The 21,497-nt window shown below is 42.0% G+C and overlaps 1 protein-coding gene across 4 annotated transcripts in view; it reads right to left on the bottom strand.

Moving 5' to 3' along the window:
• Positions 1–16,170, bottom strand: part of CDC16 (cell division cycle 16) — a 28,656-nt gene extending 12,486 nt beyond the window's left edge. For 2 of the 4 annotated variants that reach the window (XM_082365795.1, XM_082365794.1), the window contains exons 1-12: positions 15,971–16,169; positions 14,668–14,722; positions 14,470–14,567; positions 13,323–13,361; positions 12,923–13,063; positions 10,662–10,821; positions 9,583–9,674; positions 8,947–9,080; positions 8,032–8,111; positions 6,904–6,953; positions 5,946–6,019; positions 4,268–4,393 (exon numbers count right to left, since the gene is read on the bottom strand). In XM_082365795.1, the coding sequence (XP_082221921.1) occupies positions 4,268–4,393; positions 5,946–6,019; positions 6,904–6,953; positions 8,032–8,111; positions 8,947–9,080; positions 9,583–9,674; positions 10,662–10,821; positions 12,923–13,063; positions 13,323–13,361; positions 14,470–14,567; positions 14,668–14,722; positions 15,971–16,018 (1,097 nt within the window). In that variant the 5' untranslated portion in view covers positions 16,019–16,169. Of the gene's footprint in view, positions 1–4,267; positions 4,394–5,945; positions 6,020–6,903; positions 6,954–8,031; positions 8,112–8,946; positions 9,081–9,582; positions 9,675–10,661; positions 10,822–12,922; positions 13,064–13,322; positions 13,362–13,654; positions 13,872–14,469; positions 14,568–14,667; positions 14,723–15,970 lie in introns of those variants that run through there. The other 2 variants (XM_082365796.1, XM_082365797.1) reach the window with 2 other exon arrangements.
• Between the last annotated feature and the right edge of the window lie 5,327 nt (positions 16,171–21,497).

Raw genomic sequence — 21,497 nt, 5'->3', positions numbered from 1 at the left:
CTCTGAGGCTCAGTGCGAGCAGGAGTTGACGAGGGCTAAGGCCGAACTGCCAGCCATGGGAACACTGCAGACATACGTGCCCCTATACACGTACAGGGTGCTTCAGAAAAGGGGGGAAAGCTCAGCTCAAGATATGAAAAGAAGCCCTGAGCTAACTGAGCAGAGGCTTCAGTGGCCTCAGATGACAAAGGACACAGACTTTACAAAATTTTTAAAAGCCCAGCAAAGTCACCAAACAAACAGCCACAACAAATAGCAACAACAACAAACCCTGGGGTGGCGTAGGGTAAATGTGATTTCCAGAATTGCCACATTATATTACTATAAATGTCCAGTTTCAACAAAAAATAAAGAGACATGGAAAGAAACAAGAAAGTATGGCAATATATAAGGGGATAAAAGCAGGCAATAGAAACTACCCTGGAGGAAGACCATACACTGGGTTTACTAGAAAAACACTTTAAATAAGCTATTTTAAATATGCAAAGAACTAAAGGAAATTATGTCTACAAAACTATGAGAACAATGCCTCACCAAACAGAACAACAAAAGATAAAAATTGTAACAAACGATCAGAAAACCTGGAGTTGAAAAACAAAATAACTAAATAAAAAATTCACTAGAAGGGTTCATCAGCAGTTTGAACAGGCAGAGGAAACCATCGAACATGAGTAAGGTCAAATGAGATTACCCAGTCTGAGGAACAGAAAGATAAAAGAATGACGGAAAACAACAGTTGCACAGAGTTGTGAGACGCCACCAAGCATCCCAACGTGTGCATAAAGAGAGCCCTGTAGGCGAAGGGAGAAAGTAAGGGGTAAAGAAAATATTTGAAACCAAAGAATATTTAGGCCAAACACACCCCAAAGCTCAAAAAACTCCCAAATAATCCCCACCTAGACAAACCATAGTCAAACCACTGAAAAACACTAAATAAATATGTAAATAAAAATCTTTAAAGCAGTAACAAAATATAACACACGAGATCCCTGATCACCTGACTTCTAACCAAATACCTGGAGGCCAAGAAGGCAATGGATGACACTCAAAGTACTGAAAGAAAAAGGACAACCAAGAATTTTATATCCAGTAAAACTATCCCTTGAATATGAAGGTGAAATTAAGACATTCTCAAGGACAAAAAAACTGAGAAATTTTGTTGCAGACTCACCTTACAAGAAATACTGAAGGAAGTTCTTAAGGGTGAAAGAAGTGACCCCAGACAGTAATTCAAATCCACATGAAAAACACAGTACCAGTAGAAGTGATTACATTTCATCTTTCTTCTCTTGACTGACTTAGAAAGCAATTGTATGAAACAGTATGATTAGGCCTAACGTATGTAGAAATGTAATGTTTACCACTAACGGCACAAAGGAAGTGGCAGGAGCAAAGTTGTACTGGGGTAAGGAAGCGACACCAGACAGTATCTCAAATCCACAAGGACAAATGAAGAGAACTTGAAATGGTAAAAAAGGTCAACATAACAAACGACATAAATATACACCTGCTCACCTTTCTTCTCACAGCTTCTTTGAAAAATAACATTACACGCGGAAATAATCATAACAACGTATAACAGAGAATTTGTTGGTAGCAGACCTACCCAACAAGAAATACTAGTAGGAGTCCTCAAAGGACACAAGATAGTAACTCAAATCCACAGGAACAAATAGAGTTTAGGCGAAGTAACCACATAAGTTAGGATAAGACAGTACAAATGTATTTTTGTCTGCAACCCTTCTCTACTTGCTCTATTGAAATTGAGTTGGTGCCGTAAAGTAAGAAATACATTTGGTTTTTGTCTCTGGTTGCTGGCACAGGGCTCCTAAAAGCCCTGGGATTTCCTGAGTGAGAGGAGTGTCTTTTGTTAATGAGCCCCTTCTGATCGCACCCAATTTATGCCACTGGCGTGACTCACAGTGGGGCTGGTTACCAGGAAGAGCGAGTGATGAGAGCACCGGAACTTTCAGGCCCACGCACGGACCTCCTGGGAGGGAGGCTGGAGCCTGAGCTCTATACGAACTCTTGAACAGTTAGCTTCAGAAGACTTCCGGGTTGGTGAACATACTGAGGTGCTGGGAGCGTGGTGCCCAGAGAAGGAATGGAGGCTCCACGCACTCCCACTCACGTACCCTGCCCTACGTATCTCTTCCATTTGGCTCTTCCTGAGTTGTATCATTTATAATAAGCAAAACGCTTTCCTGAATTCTGTGAGTCGTTTTGGCAAATGATCAAACCTTAGGAGGGGGTTGCAGGAGTCCCTGGTTTGTGGCCAGACAGTCAGAAGTACAAGTGACCCAGGACTTGCGATTGGCATCTGGAATGGGGAGGGGCAGTCTTGTGGGACTGGGCCCTTAACCTGTGAGGTCTGCACTAACACTGGGTAGTTAGTTTCAGAACTGAATGGACTTGTAGGACCCAGCTGGTGTCTGGAGAAGCAGAGAACTGGTTGTTAGTGTTGGAAAGTGCCCCAGTCAGTATTAATCCAAACTAGATTGGATAAAAGCTGTTCTGATGAAAAAGTGAAACTGAGAGAAAAATGTCTATCCTGATGAGCTGATTTGAAAATTTAATTAGAAAAGTGTCAGACTGGGAAACATTAAAAGTATTAATCATGTCATTAATTATCATTGGTTTTGACTCTTAGCTAGTAACTAACTAATAACTAGTAATACCTGTTCTGGGTTTGTGAGCACCCAGAATAGCAAAATAAAATTAGCAGACTCTAGCATTTCCTCATAAGAAACAACCCACAGTAAGTTACTATTTGCTGCCGGTTTAGCAGATTGATGGATTAGGGGTATGGGCAGACACTGGAGCCCAGCTCCAGCAGGGCACTGGAAAGGGTCTCGCATGTCTTGGTGAATAGGATGGACGGGGTATGAGGACCATTTAGGTGGATCAGTCACTGGCTGAACAACTTTAATCTGGAGGATTACTCTAGTAATATGTTAGTATCATGGACTTACGGACTGAATGTGTGTCTGCCCCCAAATTCGTATGTTATGCCCTAACCCCCAGTGACTATATTCGGAGAGAGGGCCTGTGAGGAAATAATAAAGGTTATGTGAGGGCATGAAGGTGAGGCCCTAATACGGCGGGGCTGGTGCCCTTATACGAGACACTAGACCTAGCTCTCTGCCCTGTGAGGACACAGTGAGAAGGCAGCCGGGAAGAACCCACCCCCCTCCCAGGAACCCAATCAGCCAGCCGGCCAGCCAGCCTTAGAACCGGGAGAAAATAAACGGCTGCTGTTTAAACCACCCAGGGTATGGCGTTTTGTTATGGCAGCTGGAGCAGACTAACGCAGTTAGGGAGCTATGTCTTTTACAATATTTTCATGGACAGCTAGTTAGATATCAAAGTCATACATATCAAATTTAACACAACTAAAAAAGCTGGGGCCATAAATAATATAGATGCAGAACTGGGTGCCAAAATGAGTCTGATAGTCTGGAAAGGTAAACCAAACCTAACAAGACGAAATTCAAGCAAACAAGTTAAGGCAGCTAACTTTTACTGAGTGCTTTCTATGTGTCGGAAACTGATCAAAGTCTTTAACTGGAATTACCTCAATTATTCCTCACAGTAAGCCTAGGTGTTAAGTGTTGCTATTATTCCTATTTTTCAAGAGGTACATAGCTCGCCAAGATCACCAGGCAGTCTGGCTCCAGACCAGCCCTCTGCACCCCAGTGCACCCCGGCACTCCCACCACCTCTCCACACAGAGGTGGGGCGGCAGACAGCAGAAGCAGCCTGCACAAGAGAACGAGGCAAAGTAAAACCGACGGCAAATCCAAAAAGTCAACAGGAATAACAGCAATACTCTGCTCCCCAAAGTAACATGCTCTTAGGGCACACCAGTTAATACCAACACATTTAACACTGATATAAATCTACAACACTGGCAAACTCAGTCCTCAATCTGAATGATGAATTAAGCCACATAAATACCTTCTGGACATAAGTAGGATGTAAATAATAACTTTGCTCACGAATACTTTCCTTCCTACATGAGCATGTGGAAAACAGCTTCCACCCTATTCTGTTTCCTTAGCCTAACTTGCTAGTCCCCTTTTGTACTGGTTAAGATAAACTGCTAGGCAAAATCACTACACCAGCTTCTTTCCCTCTCACTTCCATAGTTATTTCACAATCATAAGCTACTAACATGATACATTATTCTTTTGTTCAGTTTATCAACCAAATGGCAGAGATAGTAATAATAAAATTTCGCTTTGCTTAATCAACCCGCTCTGCGCACCCTTTCATCAGCTGCGCTGCCGTGAAGTAAGCAGCCATCGCTTGGTCATGTTCACTCTCAACTGCGAAAGAATGCCCGTATGCGATCCATGCCGGCCCGTAGGTCTTCTCCAGCGTTGTAGCTTTGCTAAAACAAGAGATTTCATTCGAGTGTGTAATATTCATTCTTAAATTGTTAGGTTAATTTTATGTAAGTTCACGGTTTCAAGGACATCAGAATTAATGAATGAGTTGTCAACATATTAAACACTAATGTGACATTTATGTTAATTCACTTGAAATAAAATGTTTAATAGTACAAGCAAATTTTTAAGTAATTTTAGGAGAGGTCCACAACTTCTTAGGTACTATAGTGGAACCCATCAGCTTTCTGTATAGAATTTACAAATATTACTTAATCCAGGAGTTTCATTTCAAAACCTAGTAGATAAACGGTGGTAGCAGCAACCACTTAATGAAGGCCTATTTTGTGCCTTATATGCATCACCTAATTCTCATAACCTTCAAGATAAATTACTATTTATATTTTAATGGTAAGTATACTGAGGCTGGAAAGATTAAGTGACGTCCTACAGATGATTAAGAGATTCATGCTGGTTCCATGGACTGGACTATTTACATAGTCTTAAACAGTCTTCAACTAGGTGACCCACAATAAGGAATAAAGAGAACACATCACAAAACATAGAAAATACAGAAGGTGAGATTCCCACGTCTTAGCATTTTATTTTCTAAGTTTTCTTTTACCCAAATGTTCCCTCTTTCATGCAGAATTCATCACTGAATAAGCACACTAAGTCAAAGAAGCATAGTTCAAAGGAGCTATTATAACGTGAATCATCCTGCTCCCGAAAAAAACACAAGCATCCCTTTTCTAAAATGCAACAGTCAACTAATCAGAGAGCTCGCCCTAATTTTTTCCTAGTGCAGGATCCTCTCCTGTCATCTTATCAATTTTCCTAACAATCCTGACATACAACTACATCATTCCCATTTTTACAGAAGAAAGGGAAGGTCGGAGAAATGAACTCTCCCAAGGAATTATAGCTAATAAGTGGCAGAATCTGGATTAGAATTCAAGTCTGTGTCCAAAGTTTATGAACTTCACCACAGATCCATTTTCTATTTTGTTCACATGGAGGAAATCACAGGTATCATTAGATATTTTTCTGTACTTGTGTAACTGAATAACACTAGTTAAGCAGCTTGATTGGGCTGCATGGAGTTCCTCAAGCTAAAACCACAGCAGTTCCTTACATAAACCAGTTTACTATGCCAAGAATTCTGTTTTATAGTCACATTTAGTGACCCTAACCTCACATAAAGTGTCATGTAATTTCACAACTATTAACAAAAGAAGTCCTAAGAGTAAGAGGTTAATAGTAAATACTTTGTATTATTCCCTATTTTTTCATATTTATTCTCATTTATAAATAAAAGTTTAAATACATCATAAGCTCCTTGAGGACAAGGTCTATACCACTGACTACTTTTATCTCCCCTCATGGCATCTTATAAAGAGCAGGGTAAATAATGGATGCAACTGAATGGAATCTGAAGAAAACATTTATTCTTTCATACTGCTTTTAAAGTACTACTAATTACTGCATTAAAGCAGATGACCAAGACATTACTTCCTATAGGTTCACTACAGAGGGAGGAAGACAATAAGTTCATACCTGAGATATCTTCTGGCATGTTCATTTTTATGACCGACCATGAGATAATAGCATCCCACTGCAAACCAAGACACCTAAAAAGTTGAAAACATACCATGACCAAAGACGCTTAACCTTGAACCGGGAATCTGTAACGAGTCAGAGGTCCCAGCATATATTCCAGCTCAAGTCAGAAACTTCTCTGAGACAGGCTGTCTACTGAGGGCCCTGGGTGCAAAGAGACCAGATCCTCCACAGCTCCAGGTGCTTCCCACTGCACCCCTGCAGCACCTGAATCTCCTCCTATTGCAACGCCAGCCTGAGGGCCAGCCTCCCACCTGCACTGTGTCTTCCCCACCCCACCCTGGTTCTACAGATTCCACCTCTCTAGCTGACTTCTCCTGCACTGCTTTCGCCTCTTTATAAATTGTTTTCACACTGGTCTGGGGTGCAGATTCTTGTCTGAGACTTAAACCCTGACCCCTGACTTTTGTCTTTAAGGACATGGTTCCTGATTCCATTTTCAATTTCTAGGTCTTCATTCTGATCCATGGCAGTTTGGAAGACACAATGATTCAATTCAGTGCATAATTCAGTAAGTTATCATACATGTAATGTGAGAAAGCTACCAAGCAGTTATTAGCATTGCTTATGAGAGGTATGAGTATGACTTTCACTTTCAATATTTAATTTTTCTGTATGTTAGCTATTTCAAAATAATGAGCATATATAATTTCTGTAATCATAAAATATAAAGATTAAGTTTTATACTAAAAAAATATACTCTCAAGAATTGAAAAAGTGAATGTTGCTTCTAATTATCATACGCACTAGGAGATTCTGCTCCAACACCTTAAAATAAAACATTATTTGCTTGAATTTAAATTTAGCCTCTGTCTAAACACCTGTTAAGTATTTTCTTAAAGTTCAGGTAAGAAAAAAGACACTATAAGGGAAAAAAAAGTTTATATTTACTTACAGGATTACTAGGATATAAATCCACCAATTTATGAGAAAGATAGAAAAGTTCTACATTAGAGAAAAAGAAAAAAAAGAATAAAATTATTCACAGCAAATGAACTTTAAGATACGAGTTTCCCCAGTTACAGCTCTTTGCGATCATATAAATCTTGTTCTCGCAGCAATGATTTCATACTTTTCTTTCTTCCTGGATACAAAATCCATTTGCCTAATGCCATATAGAAACTCCACAGAGCAGATACTACGGCTGTTTCACGTACCCCCACCTCCAATCCCTCACCCCACTCCAGGCACTAAGTGGGCGCTGAGCGCGTGTCGAGTGACTAGTGGCCTGGATGGGAGGCACATACAAAGCCCCCCACGTGCTGAAGAGGCTATTTCACAGGGCCTCGCCTGTCTTAAAGCCCAGGTTTCTTACTCCACGGGCCTATTACAGACCGTGTCAACCACCCACAGCCAATCTGGTTGACCAAAGTCTCCCGTTTATCGAATCAGCAAGATGATTTGCTCCCGAGTAACACAAAGCCCCGGCATGTCACAACAACGTCTCCTAGGGCTCAACAGGCCAGGGCGGCTAGAGAGCCGGCACCTCCAGCAAACTTCCAGGAGACGTGATGCCGCTGGTCCACAGACCACACCTGGAGCAGCAGGGGCCCCAGAGCTGGGCTGCCTGGCTAGCTTTCCTCCTGACTGAGCTGACGAGTCAGTTCAGAAGATTTAAGGGCAAATACAGTCCAAACCCTCTAAATGTTTCTAGAATATGGAAAACGTGAGTAAAAAATCTGCCCCCTTCCAATTTCTAAACAGTTACTGACTCTTGCCATACCAGCTTTCTTACGGATTTTACAAGAAAAAGAAAAAAGGCAAAACTGCCACCCAATGCTCTAAAGCTAACATACCTTGGAGCACAAATTACATTTGAGAAAAGGAAGCAGGAATTAGGGATATAGAAACAGTGTGTTCTGCTGAGATAACAGAAGAGACTGCTGGTTACTTTGATAAGCATTTCTTCCCCCAGTTATTAACCTGAAATCTGAATTATCCAGGATTTGTGAGACAAAATTTCCAGAGTTACAGAATATTTTTTGTCTTAAAAATTATTATTTTAATTAAAAAAAATTCTTACCATTTGCTTTATTCAGCTCCACAAGTGTCCCTATATGTACAGGTAAACAATTTGCATGGAAAGGATCTTTTTCCATTACTCTGAAAGTTAAAGAAACACACTATGTACATACGTACAAACAGTATGTAACCACACTCATTGCAATTAGCTATGCTTATTCAAACAGTCATTACCACATTACATACAATACTGTGGGCTATAATACATTTTTACTTTCTTAACTCCATTATCTTCAGACTTGTTCAGTTAAGGCAATGATTAGGTTTTAAATGAAAGGGAGAATCCTGATTTATTCAGAAGCAATAAAAATAAACATCACCACATACATTTACTTTAAACTAACAGAACTGTACCACATAAAATAAGTGGTCTAATTATTTAGAAGGATCAAAAATAATATGAAATATTAAATGAATCCTAACTATCTGTCAATTAAAATTTTTGTGAATTCAAGGATTTTAAGCAACCCCAAAGATCCATTAAAAACAGTCCATGTAAAGGATAAGCGTGAACTACGCACGTGGAGAGACCGGTGCTGGGGGAGGAGGCGCGGCCAGTCAGTGAGCCTGACACCCAGTACCTAGAGGGTTTTATTAGCCTCTGCTTTAACAAGGAACGGACTTTATAAAACTATGCGCCAGACAGTATTCTCAAACTTGCAAATTATCTCCTGGGAGGGACACGGATACTCCCGAGTTAATAGAATAAAGCAACAAATGTGCATATACCTGTGTCAGTAAATCGCTCTTTTGAGATGACACCCACCCTCCCCCACCCCATACTCTGCAAATGGAAAAGGCAGCTTAAATGATCATCCATCAGTTTGACATTATTCAGAAAGCAGGTCCCACACATTTCTCATGTAAAATGGACTAAACTCTACATTCCTGCACAAAAATAAGTGGATGTACTTACACAGAAGTCAGCTTGTAGCACATTTTAAAATCACAGTTATAATAATGTCTTTCAGCTAAAGACACGACCACATCCAGATTCTCCTGCAAACCATCTACAGACTCGGGGATGACAGTTTCACTAGGTTTATTATACTGAAACAGAGAAATGCAAACATGACTCAGTGTGCAGCACCGAATCAAAAGGCAGACTCAACTTGGCCCGAGTGTTTCAAGGTTTAACACAACGACACCTGTGAGATGCTCGAAACTTTTCTAACTTCAAGCATCATCAGTACTCCTCTCAGCAAGTCTAATTCTCTTCTCAATTTTATCACAGAATTCCATGGTAGAAAGTATTTTACAAAATAGTAGTTCAGGAAGCATGAGGAAAAAATCCTCATTTTCACACATCATTGATTATCTGATAGTTCAATCTTTTAAAAGTATGAGTTGTTCCCGGGGGGAAGACAGATATTTTGGGAAGCTTTTTCAGGAATCACATCATATATTTTAAATAATCTAAATCTGTTCTTGCAAATGTGCTAAACTAATAAAAATTAATTTCTAAATTCTTAACCTGTGAAAGAATAGAGGCCCAATTTAATGAAATAAGATGCTTATACAAAGCAAATACTAACTTTGTGTTTTTACTTACCTTTTTCAATTTGTTCTCAAATAGAAAACGTAGCAATTCCTGTTCTTCAGTACAGAGCTTGCTAAGAGGTAGTGATTCAAGAAGTTCTTTTTCTAAAAAATGTTGAGAAAAAAGGAACGTCCTCACAGTATTTATGGGGAAAAAAAATCAGCAATGAAAAATATTCTTCTATAGTTCTTGGTTTAAGTAAATTGAGCTCAAAAGAGAAAATAACAAGATAGAATGAACTGGAGAAAACTAAGACAGTGGTTCCAGACCCAGGTAATAAGAATCACCTTGCGGGCTCTGCATGAACCTGCCGGGCAATACTAGTCATCACCAGACTTGAGAACCACCAAGCCACTTTCCCAGCCTCAGCACTACGGACACCGTGGGGACAATTCTCTGCCGTGCTGGCTGTCCTACGCACTGCAGGACGTTCGCAGGACCTCTGGCCTCTACCCACTAGATGCCAGCAGCAACCTCCCATGCCCTACCCACCGGCAAGTTGTGACAATGAAACTCTCCCCAGATACCGCCAAATGTCCTCTAGGGGGCAAAATCACCCTGGTTGAGAACCACGCATTAGGCTAAAATGTCTGAATGCCATGAATACAACATCTCCACTGTCTCTGTTTCTCTTGTTTATCCACCTCACACCATTGGCAACATACTAGGTCAATTGTTCTCAGCCCCTGATGGACCTTAGGATCATCTGGGAGCTGTAAACCATCTGATGCCAGGGCCCCACCACCAGATTCTGATTCGACTGGTCTGGAGTTAGGACCGGCACAATGATGTTTTTAAACCTCCTGGGGGTTTACAGTGCAGCCATGTTGGAAATCACTGAATCAGATCCTGAATTCTTTACAACTTTAAATCGCTCATCCCATCACAATCCCTGAAGATTCTGACTGCAAGAAGCACTGCACAATACTGTACTTTGCCATGTGCTTCATGTTTGAAGATGTGAAGGAAGTTAATAGGTTTATTTAAACCTGTACATAAGAGCCTGCACTTGATTCTACAGATTTCAGAAAAAAAAAAAAATCCAAACAGTATTAATTGTGCTAAACATAAAAACACCTGGGTTTCCAAACCTTCTTGGGCTGTCAACATGTGGTGTGATGTTAAAAGATCAAATGCTTCAAAGCAGTAGACGTCAAGCTTCAAAGCTTCTTTATAGCTGTAAGTAGCGAGGGTTCGGTTATCTAGAGCATCATAGATTTTTCCTCGTAAGAGACAAATAGAACTCTTTATCTGTTGGAAAAATGATGAGTGACATACTAAGTCAGCACTACTGAAATTAATTTCTTATCAAAAATCATATATTGTCTGAAGGCTAAGACTCTTTTTTTTTTTTACATCTAAAAGGATGTGCTCCATCCAATGTCAGACACAATATAAATTAATAGGAACATAAAAGCAAAGTAAAACTTCTCTCATCTATCTTCCTTAGGCTCTCCTCACTTCAACAAACCTTTATAACTCGCTTACACCTTACTGCTACTTTGTTCATTACTTGTTCTGTCTCAAATAGGGTAATGATTTAGAGACAGCATACAGAGCACACGTATATTAAATCAAACACGAACACCGTCTGACAGGTAGATCTCAATGAACGAACCTTAGTAAATATTAGAAAACCGGCAGCAATGCAGCACAGGGGTTAGGAGCATGGCCTTTGGGAACTGGACAGACCTGAGCTCAAATCCCAGCTGTGACACTTACGAGTGACCCTGGACAATGCTCTAACCTCTCGTGACTCAGTTTCCTCCCCTCATCTAACTCACAGGCTCTGCAAGGATCAGAGGTGGTACCATCTGTAGGCAGCACATGGTAAGCTGCTCACACAGCAGCCACTTCACTACTACCATTAACAGGAGAATGTAGAAATCTGATTTATGTTCCAGATTCTGTACCTCAAAAAACAAATAAGTGAGCTTAAAGATGGTCCAGAGGTGCAGCTAAAATTGGTAATGGGGACTTCCCTGGTGGCACAGTGGTTAAGAATCTGCCTGCCATTGCAGGGGACACGGGTTCGAGCCCTGGCCCGGGAAGATCCCACATGCCACGGAGCAAACTAAGCCCGAGAGCCACAACTACTGAAGCCCTCGCGCCTAGAGCCCGTGCTCCGCAACAAGAGAAGCCCATGCACCGCAACCAAGTGTAGCCCCCGCTCGCCGCAACTAGAGAAAGCCTGTGTGCAGCAACGAAGACCCAACGCAGCCAAAAATAAATAAACAAACAAACAAATAAATAAAAATTGCCGTCTCTCAAACCACTAAAAAAATAAATAAATAAAATTGGTAATGGGATTCATCATAAAATCACAATTCAAAAATAGTAGAGGACATTATGAGAGAATCTTAGACCTATGCAGTATCCTATGAGTTATTAAAAAAAGTAAACTCATAAAATAAATAATGCATTACAAATAAATCATGCATTTCTTAGCAGTTAATGGATAAGAGGTCCAAGAATAATGATAATCCTCAACTCCCTCATAAACGTATTTCTTCACAAAAAAATGTGCTTCTTAAAAAGAAAAAAACCTAAGAATGTATAGTATTCCCACCTTCTTGAGATGAACAGTAGTGTAACCAAGTTCCTTCATAGACATGTTATAAAGAACAACTGGGAAATGGGGGATTGGTGGGTAACAGCTATAGGGTACAGGGTTTCTCACTGAAGTAAAAAAAAAATGTTCTCAAACTGACTGTGGTAAGGGTTGTACAGCTCAACGAATATATTAAAAACCGAGGTACTAGGCACTTCAAATGCATGAGTTGCATGCTATGTGAATTACATCTCAAGAAAGCTGTTAAAAAAAAAAAAAAGAGTAACAGTCCAGATTAGCAATCTGCTGATGTTATTGATCATGTTACATTGTATCAGTGTAATCTCTGCCAGCAAGGAGTTTGCAATTTTATGCAGGTAGGAAGTATACAAACTGAAATACACAGAATAACATACACCTTAACACCACAGCACCCCCTGGAAAGAAACAGTCTAAGGTAATCAAGGTTTCTTGGGGGTAAGTACAAAACACTGTTGAAATACAGTAAGAAGGGAAAATATTATTCCACCTGTGGGGAGGAGTTTAAGGTATCAAATGTAAGAAGAAAGAGCTTACGTCTGCCTATTTCAGATTCAAGCATCTGAGGACACAATTACAACTTCTAACTGATGGCCCAGAAATGTCTCAGAATCTTCTTGGGTTGGGAAAATTAAGTAAGTTGGCAATCAAACTATTTTAACATGATTGTACGCAAGTAAAAGAAGGCAACTTACATTTGCCCTATCATATGGGCAATTCTTACTGATGTTACGGAAGCATGGTTATTGCAGTATTACTTACTGAGGACTGTGACATTTCCCAGTCACTGGAGGGGTCTTTCAAGCTACTTTCATCCTTCAAGCATTTCTCAAACAGTCTTTTGTTGATCGGCTCCTCCATATCAAGAATATCAAGAGCCTGCTGATGTTCTTTTGCAGCAAACTGTGTAGAAAACAGAAACAGCGTTTGTCAACCATGACTTCTGATGCTAGATACACAATCGCAGTAGATTTTAAAAGGGTAATAAATATTATACCCACTCATTACTTAAATTTAAAATGTCTAAAGTAGAATATTCTTCATGCATATGAGCTTTTAGTAAATGGAGTCAGTATTTTGAATTCTCACACTCATGGGAGGGATGTGTAACATTCACTTCATTAAACCTTTATCAAATAAAACAAACTGAGGGCACACTTACATGGCATCTAGCTGCAAGGTAGCGACACGCTTCATACAACTAGGAAAGAAATTAATCTATTAAAAAAGTGATCAAGATAATATGTATCTTCAATCAAAAAGAAAACCATAACCACGAAGTGAAGAAAGCCATTTTCATAATTCCTCTTTTACTCTCGCAGAGAAAAAAAAGTCTTTTTAACCCATATTCATCATGAACCTACTGTTTACCAGTCACCGAGGATTCAAAAAGGAATAGGGACCTGCCCTCAAGGAGGTTGTGGCAGGGGAGACATAAACACAGCACATAGTTTCTTTCATAAACTATGAAAGAATCGCATAAAAAATACTAACCAGTTGAATAAGAAAACATCTCCAGGGGAGAGGGTAACTTAGGAGTTGGTCAGCATTCCAGCACTGAGTCTGAATAACTGTCACACATCTAAGGAACTGCAAGCAGTCAGCATGACTGGATACACATTCCATGCACTGATGGTGGTGGTGGGTCAGACACAGACTGGAGAGAAATCAAGAAGCACCTGGGGTGCCTATGAATGCATCTGACTTTATCCTGTAGGCAATAGGAAATCACTGAGTTACACTGTGAGTGATGTGATCAGACCTGTTTTAGGAAGACCACCCTTTGACAGTTTAAAAGATGAACTGGAGACAAGGAAGGTGGGGTGTGGGAAAGATGTTACTGGAGAAAAGAGAAAGGAGAGAGGCTAAAACAACAAAACAGACAAATTACAGGCCTGACGTGTGTGAATGGTAATGAGATAGAAAGGTCTATCCATACTTTCAGAGCTATTTAGGAAACAGAATTTTCAAAACTTAGTGATTAGATAGGGGGGTGGGGGGAGGAAAAAACAAAGTGACCAAGACTAGGAATAAGAAATTTTCTCTTGGACTTCCCTGGCGGTCCAGTGGTTAAGACTCTGCGCTTCTAATGCAAGGGGCGCAGGTTCGATCCCTGGTCAGGGAACTAAGATCCCTCATGCCGCGCGGTGCAGCCAAACAACAAAAAAAGCGTACACAAGAAATTTTCTCTTTACATTTAATATGAAAAATTGAATCCTTAAAAATATTTTGACATAAAAAGAACATATACCTAAAATATTAATCTAATAACATTTTTAAAAAGCTTTAAGGTTCATACAATCACTTACTTTGTCCAGTTTTCGTGACCGAAGTGCATGAGCTGCTCTATGATATTGGGCTGTCAGGTAAAGACACTGAGCCAACCAGTAAATGTCCTGGGGTTCCTCTGGAGGGAAAATTACATAAATGGTCAGAGGTGCAAGGTAAAGCAGAAAGATTTTTAAGGATAGAGAAATCAGAAAAAAAAATTAGAACCTGTCACTTACCATGAGAGAGTGAGGCTACTTTATCCGCCCAAAACAGAGCACTCTGATACTGTTGCTGTATCCAAAAACAGAAAAAAAGCGGTAATTGCCCTGTTACTTCAATAGTTTTACACAGACAGATAATATTATTAGAATGCTATATAATAAATCAACATCTCAGGACAATAATTTTTTACGTGTAGTAAAAGGTCTATCAATCATATCTCTATCTTATATCTCAGGTAGGTGAGTTTTAGTTCAATGGTGCAATAAAAATATTATTGGAAGACCTTTGGTATATACAGTTGAAGAAGGTAGTTTTTTTAAACTTATACATTGCAAAATTATATCAGCAGGTATCTAAAGAAGTAGATAACTTAAGTGATCATTTTGCAACATCCAGCCATTAGTAAGGTTCTCAGTCTTTGCCTCAGTCCTCCTGGATGCAAACCAGCAACTCTGTCGCCAGTCAATTTGGGAGGAGGAATGCTTCTGGGACGGTTACAAATCGGCTCAATGTTAGTGCCTGGAGGGTGGAACCAGGCCTGTCTCCTTCCTCACTGCATCCCCAGAGCCAGAGAAAAAGTGCGCAGGAAGCATTTATTCAAGTCAGCTGACTTATGGCAAACCAAAATACAGCCCTTCAGCGTGCTGCAAACATTCAGCTGCTACATTTCACATCGAACAGTTCACAGCGAACACCCTTTTCTCTCCCCTTCTTGGTTTCCAATTTATTGGGAGAGCATACATTTTACAAAAACTAAGTGACATCGCAGATTAAACTGATGCTGCTGATTCTGGAAACATTTCTTTCCCTTAAACACTGTTTGCTGTTCATTCAAGAGGAGTGCAGGGAATGAAAGTGTAGTTAACAGGAACTTTTTAAAGTACTGATTTTGAGACTACAGATTTGTTTTTATCTTTATTCAGTTAAATTCGGCCAAATAAGAATGACACCTAAAGTTCTCAAAAATTTTCTATCAGCTAGCTAAATTCAAAGGCCACCCCGCAACTTTCCTCCTAAGATAATCCTTCAACTTCCACTTAGCACGAAGCATGTACTGAGCACCTCTGTGGCCGGGGTGGGCCGGCTGCGGAGCGGGGCTGAACACGTGTAAGGCTCGCCGCGCGCATTAGTGGCTTCACGCTCAGCGTTCCTCAGCCTCCCGGCTGCAGAGGGCGGGGGGCTCGACCCCTCCCTTCGGGGGCTTTACCCCGAACCAAAGCCCAGGCCCTTAGGACCGCGCGCCGCCAAGACCCCGACAGCAGCCGCCCCTGCTGCCTCCCGAGCCCCGGCCCGCGCTCCCCGGATCGGGCCGCCCACCTGGTCCAGGTACTGCCGGACGCGCTTCCGCAGCCGCTCCAGGTTCATGGCTGCGTGGCCGGGGTCCGGCGCGCGCCCGCCCTCCTGCCGCCCGCCGGGCAGACCCGGTCCCCGCGCCGCCACCGCCCCGCGCCCCAGGCCCGGGACCGACCCCAGCGGACCGCGCGCGCTGCCCGGAAACTTCCGCTCCCGGCCCGGCCCCGCCCCGGAAGTGCTCCGCCACCGCGTCTCCCCTGGCGACGGAAACGGGCTTTGCGCCGTTAGTGCCGAGGCTCTCTCCTGGCCCTTGGGTGGCCGGGGCTCTCGTGCGGCCGCAGACGCCTTTCCTCTGCGACTCTGGCCGCCGCGGACGCGCAGCCAATGACGTGTCCGAGCGCGGTTCGCTAAGTAGCTCGTTCGGAGTCGGGAGTTTGGCAGCAACGGCCCCGCGGGTTCCGTGGTTCCAAGTGTGACTCGTGTTTCCCGTGTGAAAACGGCGGTAACCACCTCAGAGGCTGGTTGTGCGGACCGGTGGGCGCACACGCCGTCCCGGCACGTGATGTAGAAGTTCTGCCTGTGGTCGCCATGGCCAAGTGTCCCTTTCAGATTGTCCTTTGGCAAAGCCCAGAGGCTCATTCCTCAACCTCAGGTAGAGGAACCTCTGATCAAAAACGAGTAAGAACTGGAAAAGCGGGGCTATTAAAACCCTGGATCCATACAGTGGAATATTATTCAGCAGCAACAGTGAATGAGCTGTTGACACATGTATGAACCTTATGCTGAGTGAGAGAGGCCAACCGCAAAGGACCTCAAGTTGTATGATTCCGTTGACAGATTCTCTCATTGACCAAAGTCTGCCCAGGCTCCCCGAACTTTTTTCAGCTAGGCCTGGCTTTTGGACTTCCACGTTCCCTTCTGCATTGTCCAATTTTTGCAAGAATTCTGATAAGTCAGTTTAGCCAGAATCCCCCACCCTGTACCTTCCTCATCCACTACAGTCTCCCAGGTGATATCTGATCACCCTGGCCCGCCTTCAGGGAGAATCCTAACCCCTGATGCTTCCTCTTAGCCACTTCCTACTGGTGGGCCCCCACCCGGCTCCTTGGCTATGCATTCCCACGTGCCTGTGCGGCGTTCTGAGTTGACCCCAATCTCTCCCTCGCTGCAGATTTCCATCTCAATGGTCCCTATACCTGTGTTGGTAGTTCTCCACCTTTGAGTAACATCTTACAGTGCTTTAACAAATGTCATTTGAATATTTTTTTTCTTTAACACCATTTAAATGAACTATCCAGAATAGGCAAATCAATATAGATAGGTAGTTGAGTAGTAGTTGTCAGGGGCTGGAGTGAGGGATGGGGTTGGGCGGATGACAAGTGACCGCTAAAAGGTCTGGGGCTTCTTTCAGGGTTATGACAATGGTCTAAAATGGATTGTAATGATTGCTGCGTAGCTCCGTGAATAAACTCAAAGCCACGAACTCTACACTTTAAACTTTATGGTATATGAAATATATCTCAATAAAGCTGTTAAAAACTCCTTTTTCTGATAAGTTGAACGCAGAAAGAAACATCATTTGACAAATATGTTTCACTTGACTTAATCTGCACAACATGGTGCCAGCAGTTAGCTGTGCAAAGATGAAAAAGTTATGCACAGTACCTGAGAGCAATCTCTGCACGTGTAAAATGTTCAGTCTAGTAGAAGGAAACATGTGTAGATATGTAAGTGCAAAGTGCAAAGATGCAAGACTCAGGAAGGAGTGGAGGGACTAACAGGGAACAGTCAGTACTACCCAAGTGAGAAATCAAGTGACATGGAAGCAACTGAAGTGGAGATGACATAAGCTGAACCTTTCCTTCCCCATAATGAAGTTCAACTTTTAAAATAAAGGCAATGCGTTCTCATTACCTAAAACCAATTTAATGTAGACAGACAAACAGCAAATGAAGTCAAAAGACAAGCTAGGGAGAAATTTGAAATCTACCATAAGATGCTAATTTCCTTTGGATGTGATAAGCCAAAATAAAGAGACTGATGGCTCAAGAGAAAAAAATGGGTAAATGACATGAAACTACAGTTCATAGGAAAAGAAATGCAAGAGAATTCTAAACATATGAAAGAAAGCTCAACTTCACTCATAATAAGAAAAATTAAAATAGTGAGGTATCACTTTATGTACAGCAGCAAAGATCAAAAAGTTTGGCGACAATTTGTTGGCAAGAGTAGGGGAAACAGGCCTCCTCATATATTGTCTTTGTGAGTGATGTTGATATACTCTCTATGGTGAACAAATTGTCATGTCTTCCAAAACTAAACATGTATATACTCTGCCCTAACACTTCCAATTCTGGGAAACCTCTTATAGAGATGCATATTGCATGTGTGCAGAGTGACCTGTCCCATATGGATAGTCATTACAACATTGTCTGCAAAAGCAAAAAATTAGGGACAATTTAACAACCCATCAGGTAGGGAACTGATTAAGGAAGTCACAGCATACTCACGTAGTGGAATACCATGCAGCTGTTTAAAAGAACAAGGCAATTCTACGTGTGGATATGGAAAAACCTCCAGGATATATTAAGAGGGAAGAAACATGGGATAGGGAAGTGTTTATCATATGTGATCGTTTGGGTAAAATAGAAAACTAACTAAAGAATGGGTAGAAAGATCATTAAACTATCCCTGGGAGGACAAATTAGGCCATTGGCAACAGTGCAATGCCTTCTGGGAGAAGTGCTGGAAGTTAAATGATGGTGGACGTGGGAGAGACTTTTCCCTAGGTATGTCTTTGAGCTTTTTGACTTTCAGACCATGTACTGTATTGCCTTTTAAAAGTAGATACAACCTTTATCAATATAAAATCCTAGGAAAGAAAGAAAATGCAGAGAAGCCAAAAGAACATAAAGCTTCCCATAAAGATTCCATGTACTCAAAAACTCTTCTCTCACTACTTTTGTGAGTTGCCTGCCGTGTCCTTTTTCTATGCATACACATACACTGGATAATATTTTGAAACAGTCCCTTTAAATTTCTTCTCCTGTGTCTTTCCCTTTCCTTCTCCTCCTTTCCCACCCCTTCCATGCCAGCAGGTAATAATCAGCTCTATGCTCATTAACTTGGGGTAGGCATATGGCAGGCTATAGTTCAAGCCATATTTTCCATTGCTTCTTTCATTTAATGATATTATATATAATTATTTGTGCATTACCTCCTTAGATTTTGTCTTTTTTTGTCACTTAAGTTTCACATGGATGCACTCTATAAAAGACTCCCATGATGACGGTGTATACAGACTGTGGACATTCCCCAGACCCATCCCTCCTCCTCTTCTCAGAAACTATCACTGTCAATTGTTGTGCATTTTCTACTCTCTTTTCTGTGCTTTGAATGCACATATGCACATTTACAAATATATCTTTTTCTTTTCTACAAAAATGAGGTGATACAGTACGTAATTTTTCTGAGAATTGCCTTGTTCACTGGTATACCTTAGGGAGCTTCCCAGTCAGAACCTGCTTTGTTCTTCCTGATGACCGAAAAACGTTTCACATTATATTCATCAGACTAGGCGGAGTGATGATGCTTTACAAACTGACACTTCAGGTCACACCTCAGTGGCTGTGGTGGTTGATTTTATGTATCAACTTGACTGCAGCACAGGATGCCAAGATCTTTGGTTAAACATTATTCTGGGTGTGCTTGTGAAGGTGTTTCAGATGAAATTACGTTTGAATCAGTAGACTGAGTAAAGAAGATTGCCCTCCCCAACGTGGATGGGCCTCATCCAACCCATTAAAGAGCTGAATAGAACAAAAAGGTACAGCCAGGGACTTCCCCGCCAGGGACTTCCCCGGGGTCCAGTGGCTAAGACTCCGCGCTCGCACTGCAGGGGGCACAGGTTCAATCCCTGGTTGGGGAACTGAGATCCCACAGGCCGCATGGCGCCACCAATTGATAAAAGCAAACAAACAAATAAAAAAGACACATGTTGCATATCAGAGACACAAGTTGGTTCAAAATCCATTTGATACAATCACCAGTTAACAAAATAATGGAGAAAAATGTGATTTTTTATTTTAAAAAAAGGTGCAGCCAGACAGAGTTTGCTCTCTCTGCCTACCTGCTGGGTACTGACCTTCTCCCGCCTTTGGCCTAGGACCGGAGCCCACAGCGTCCGCTCCCCAGGTCTGCAGCTCGCTGACTCAGGCCCTGGCACTGCTCCGCTTCCACAGCTGCACGAGCCAGTTCCTTACCGTAGGCTAACACGCGCGTAGTCGCAGAGAGACGTGTATCTTAAGACAGCAACCGTTTCCTCCAGGAAACCTTTGAGCCCCTCCAAGTTGGGCTTACGTGTCCCTCCTATACTTTGTAGTAACACCATCGTGATCGCCAGTTCCTTTTCTCACATTGCCCTGTAGTCTATATGTCCCTTGGGAGCAAACACTGGTGGAGAAGGTAAGGAGAGGAAATAAACAGTCAGCCATCCCTGGTAGAGCTCTAATTTTGTTTCCTAATCTCCAAGCGCTACCTGAAGTGGGTCTTGACTGATGTCAAAGTGTGGGCAGGGCTGTGCTCCTTCTAGAGGCTCTAGGGGAGAATCCGACCCCTTGCCTTCTCCAGCACCTAGGGGCACCTGCGCTCCTTGGCTCCTGGGCTTTAAAGCCAGCAGCACAGCATCTTCAAACCTCCCTCTGATTCTGACCCTCTTGCTTCTCTCTCTCACTTATAAAGACCCTTGTGATTATAGTGCTTCCACCCCAACTACCCAGGAAAATTGCCTTATTTAAAACCCTTAACTTAGTCACCTCTAAAAAGTCCTTTTTGCCACTTTAGGTACCATATTCACAAGTTCAGGAATTAGGCGTGGACATCTTGGGAGCTGTTACTCGGCTCACCACGTTACATAACCTAGTCGGCCACCCAAAGGCATGCCTTTATTAGGCCAGGGTAAGAAAATATAAATGAATCAGACAAAAGCCATCCTTTCTACTGGAGGCCAACTCAAAGTGCATGGACCGCCGCTTCCAGGACCATATTTTCTTTCCAACACCGTAGGCAAGTGCTTTACCCACTGTTACTGGAGGGTAGTCGTGGGGTGGGGAGGGCAGCCAGAGGCAGATGTGAAGGTCCTATGAAAACCTCAGAGCTGCACCGTGGGAGGCAGCAAGTGTGCTGTCTGGTGGGAAAGGGTCTCTGAAGTGAGACTGCCTCGGTTCAGATCCGGAGCAGAGGTTCCTCGACCTTTTGGTGTGTCATTTTCCTCATCTGTCAAATAGCCCTTACTTCACAGGATTGAGGTGTGTGAGGCCTTAATGAGATAATTCATGTAAAGTGCTTAGAATAATGCTGAACACTTTCTTGTGATTATATTAACATGAATATCAGGATATATTGCATTGCATTACATGATATTATGTTATGAGTGGCATTTATTACTAGTGGCAATAGTTGTAGTAGAAGTCTTGCTAAGAAGCCTGGGCAGCACAAACCAGCAATGTGAAAATCTATCTCAGCCATTTCTGGGTCCATCTCAAGGCTAGAC

This window comes from Balaenoptera borealis (assembly GCF_965194805.1).
Source record: "Balaenoptera borealis genome assembly, chromosome: 18".
NCBI lineage: Eukaryota > Metazoa > Chordata > Mammalia > Artiodactyla > Balaenopteridae > Balaenoptera > Balaenoptera borealis.
The sequence above is the reverse complement of the archived record's forward strand: the minus strand, read 5'-3'. Positions and strand labels throughout refer to the sequence as shown.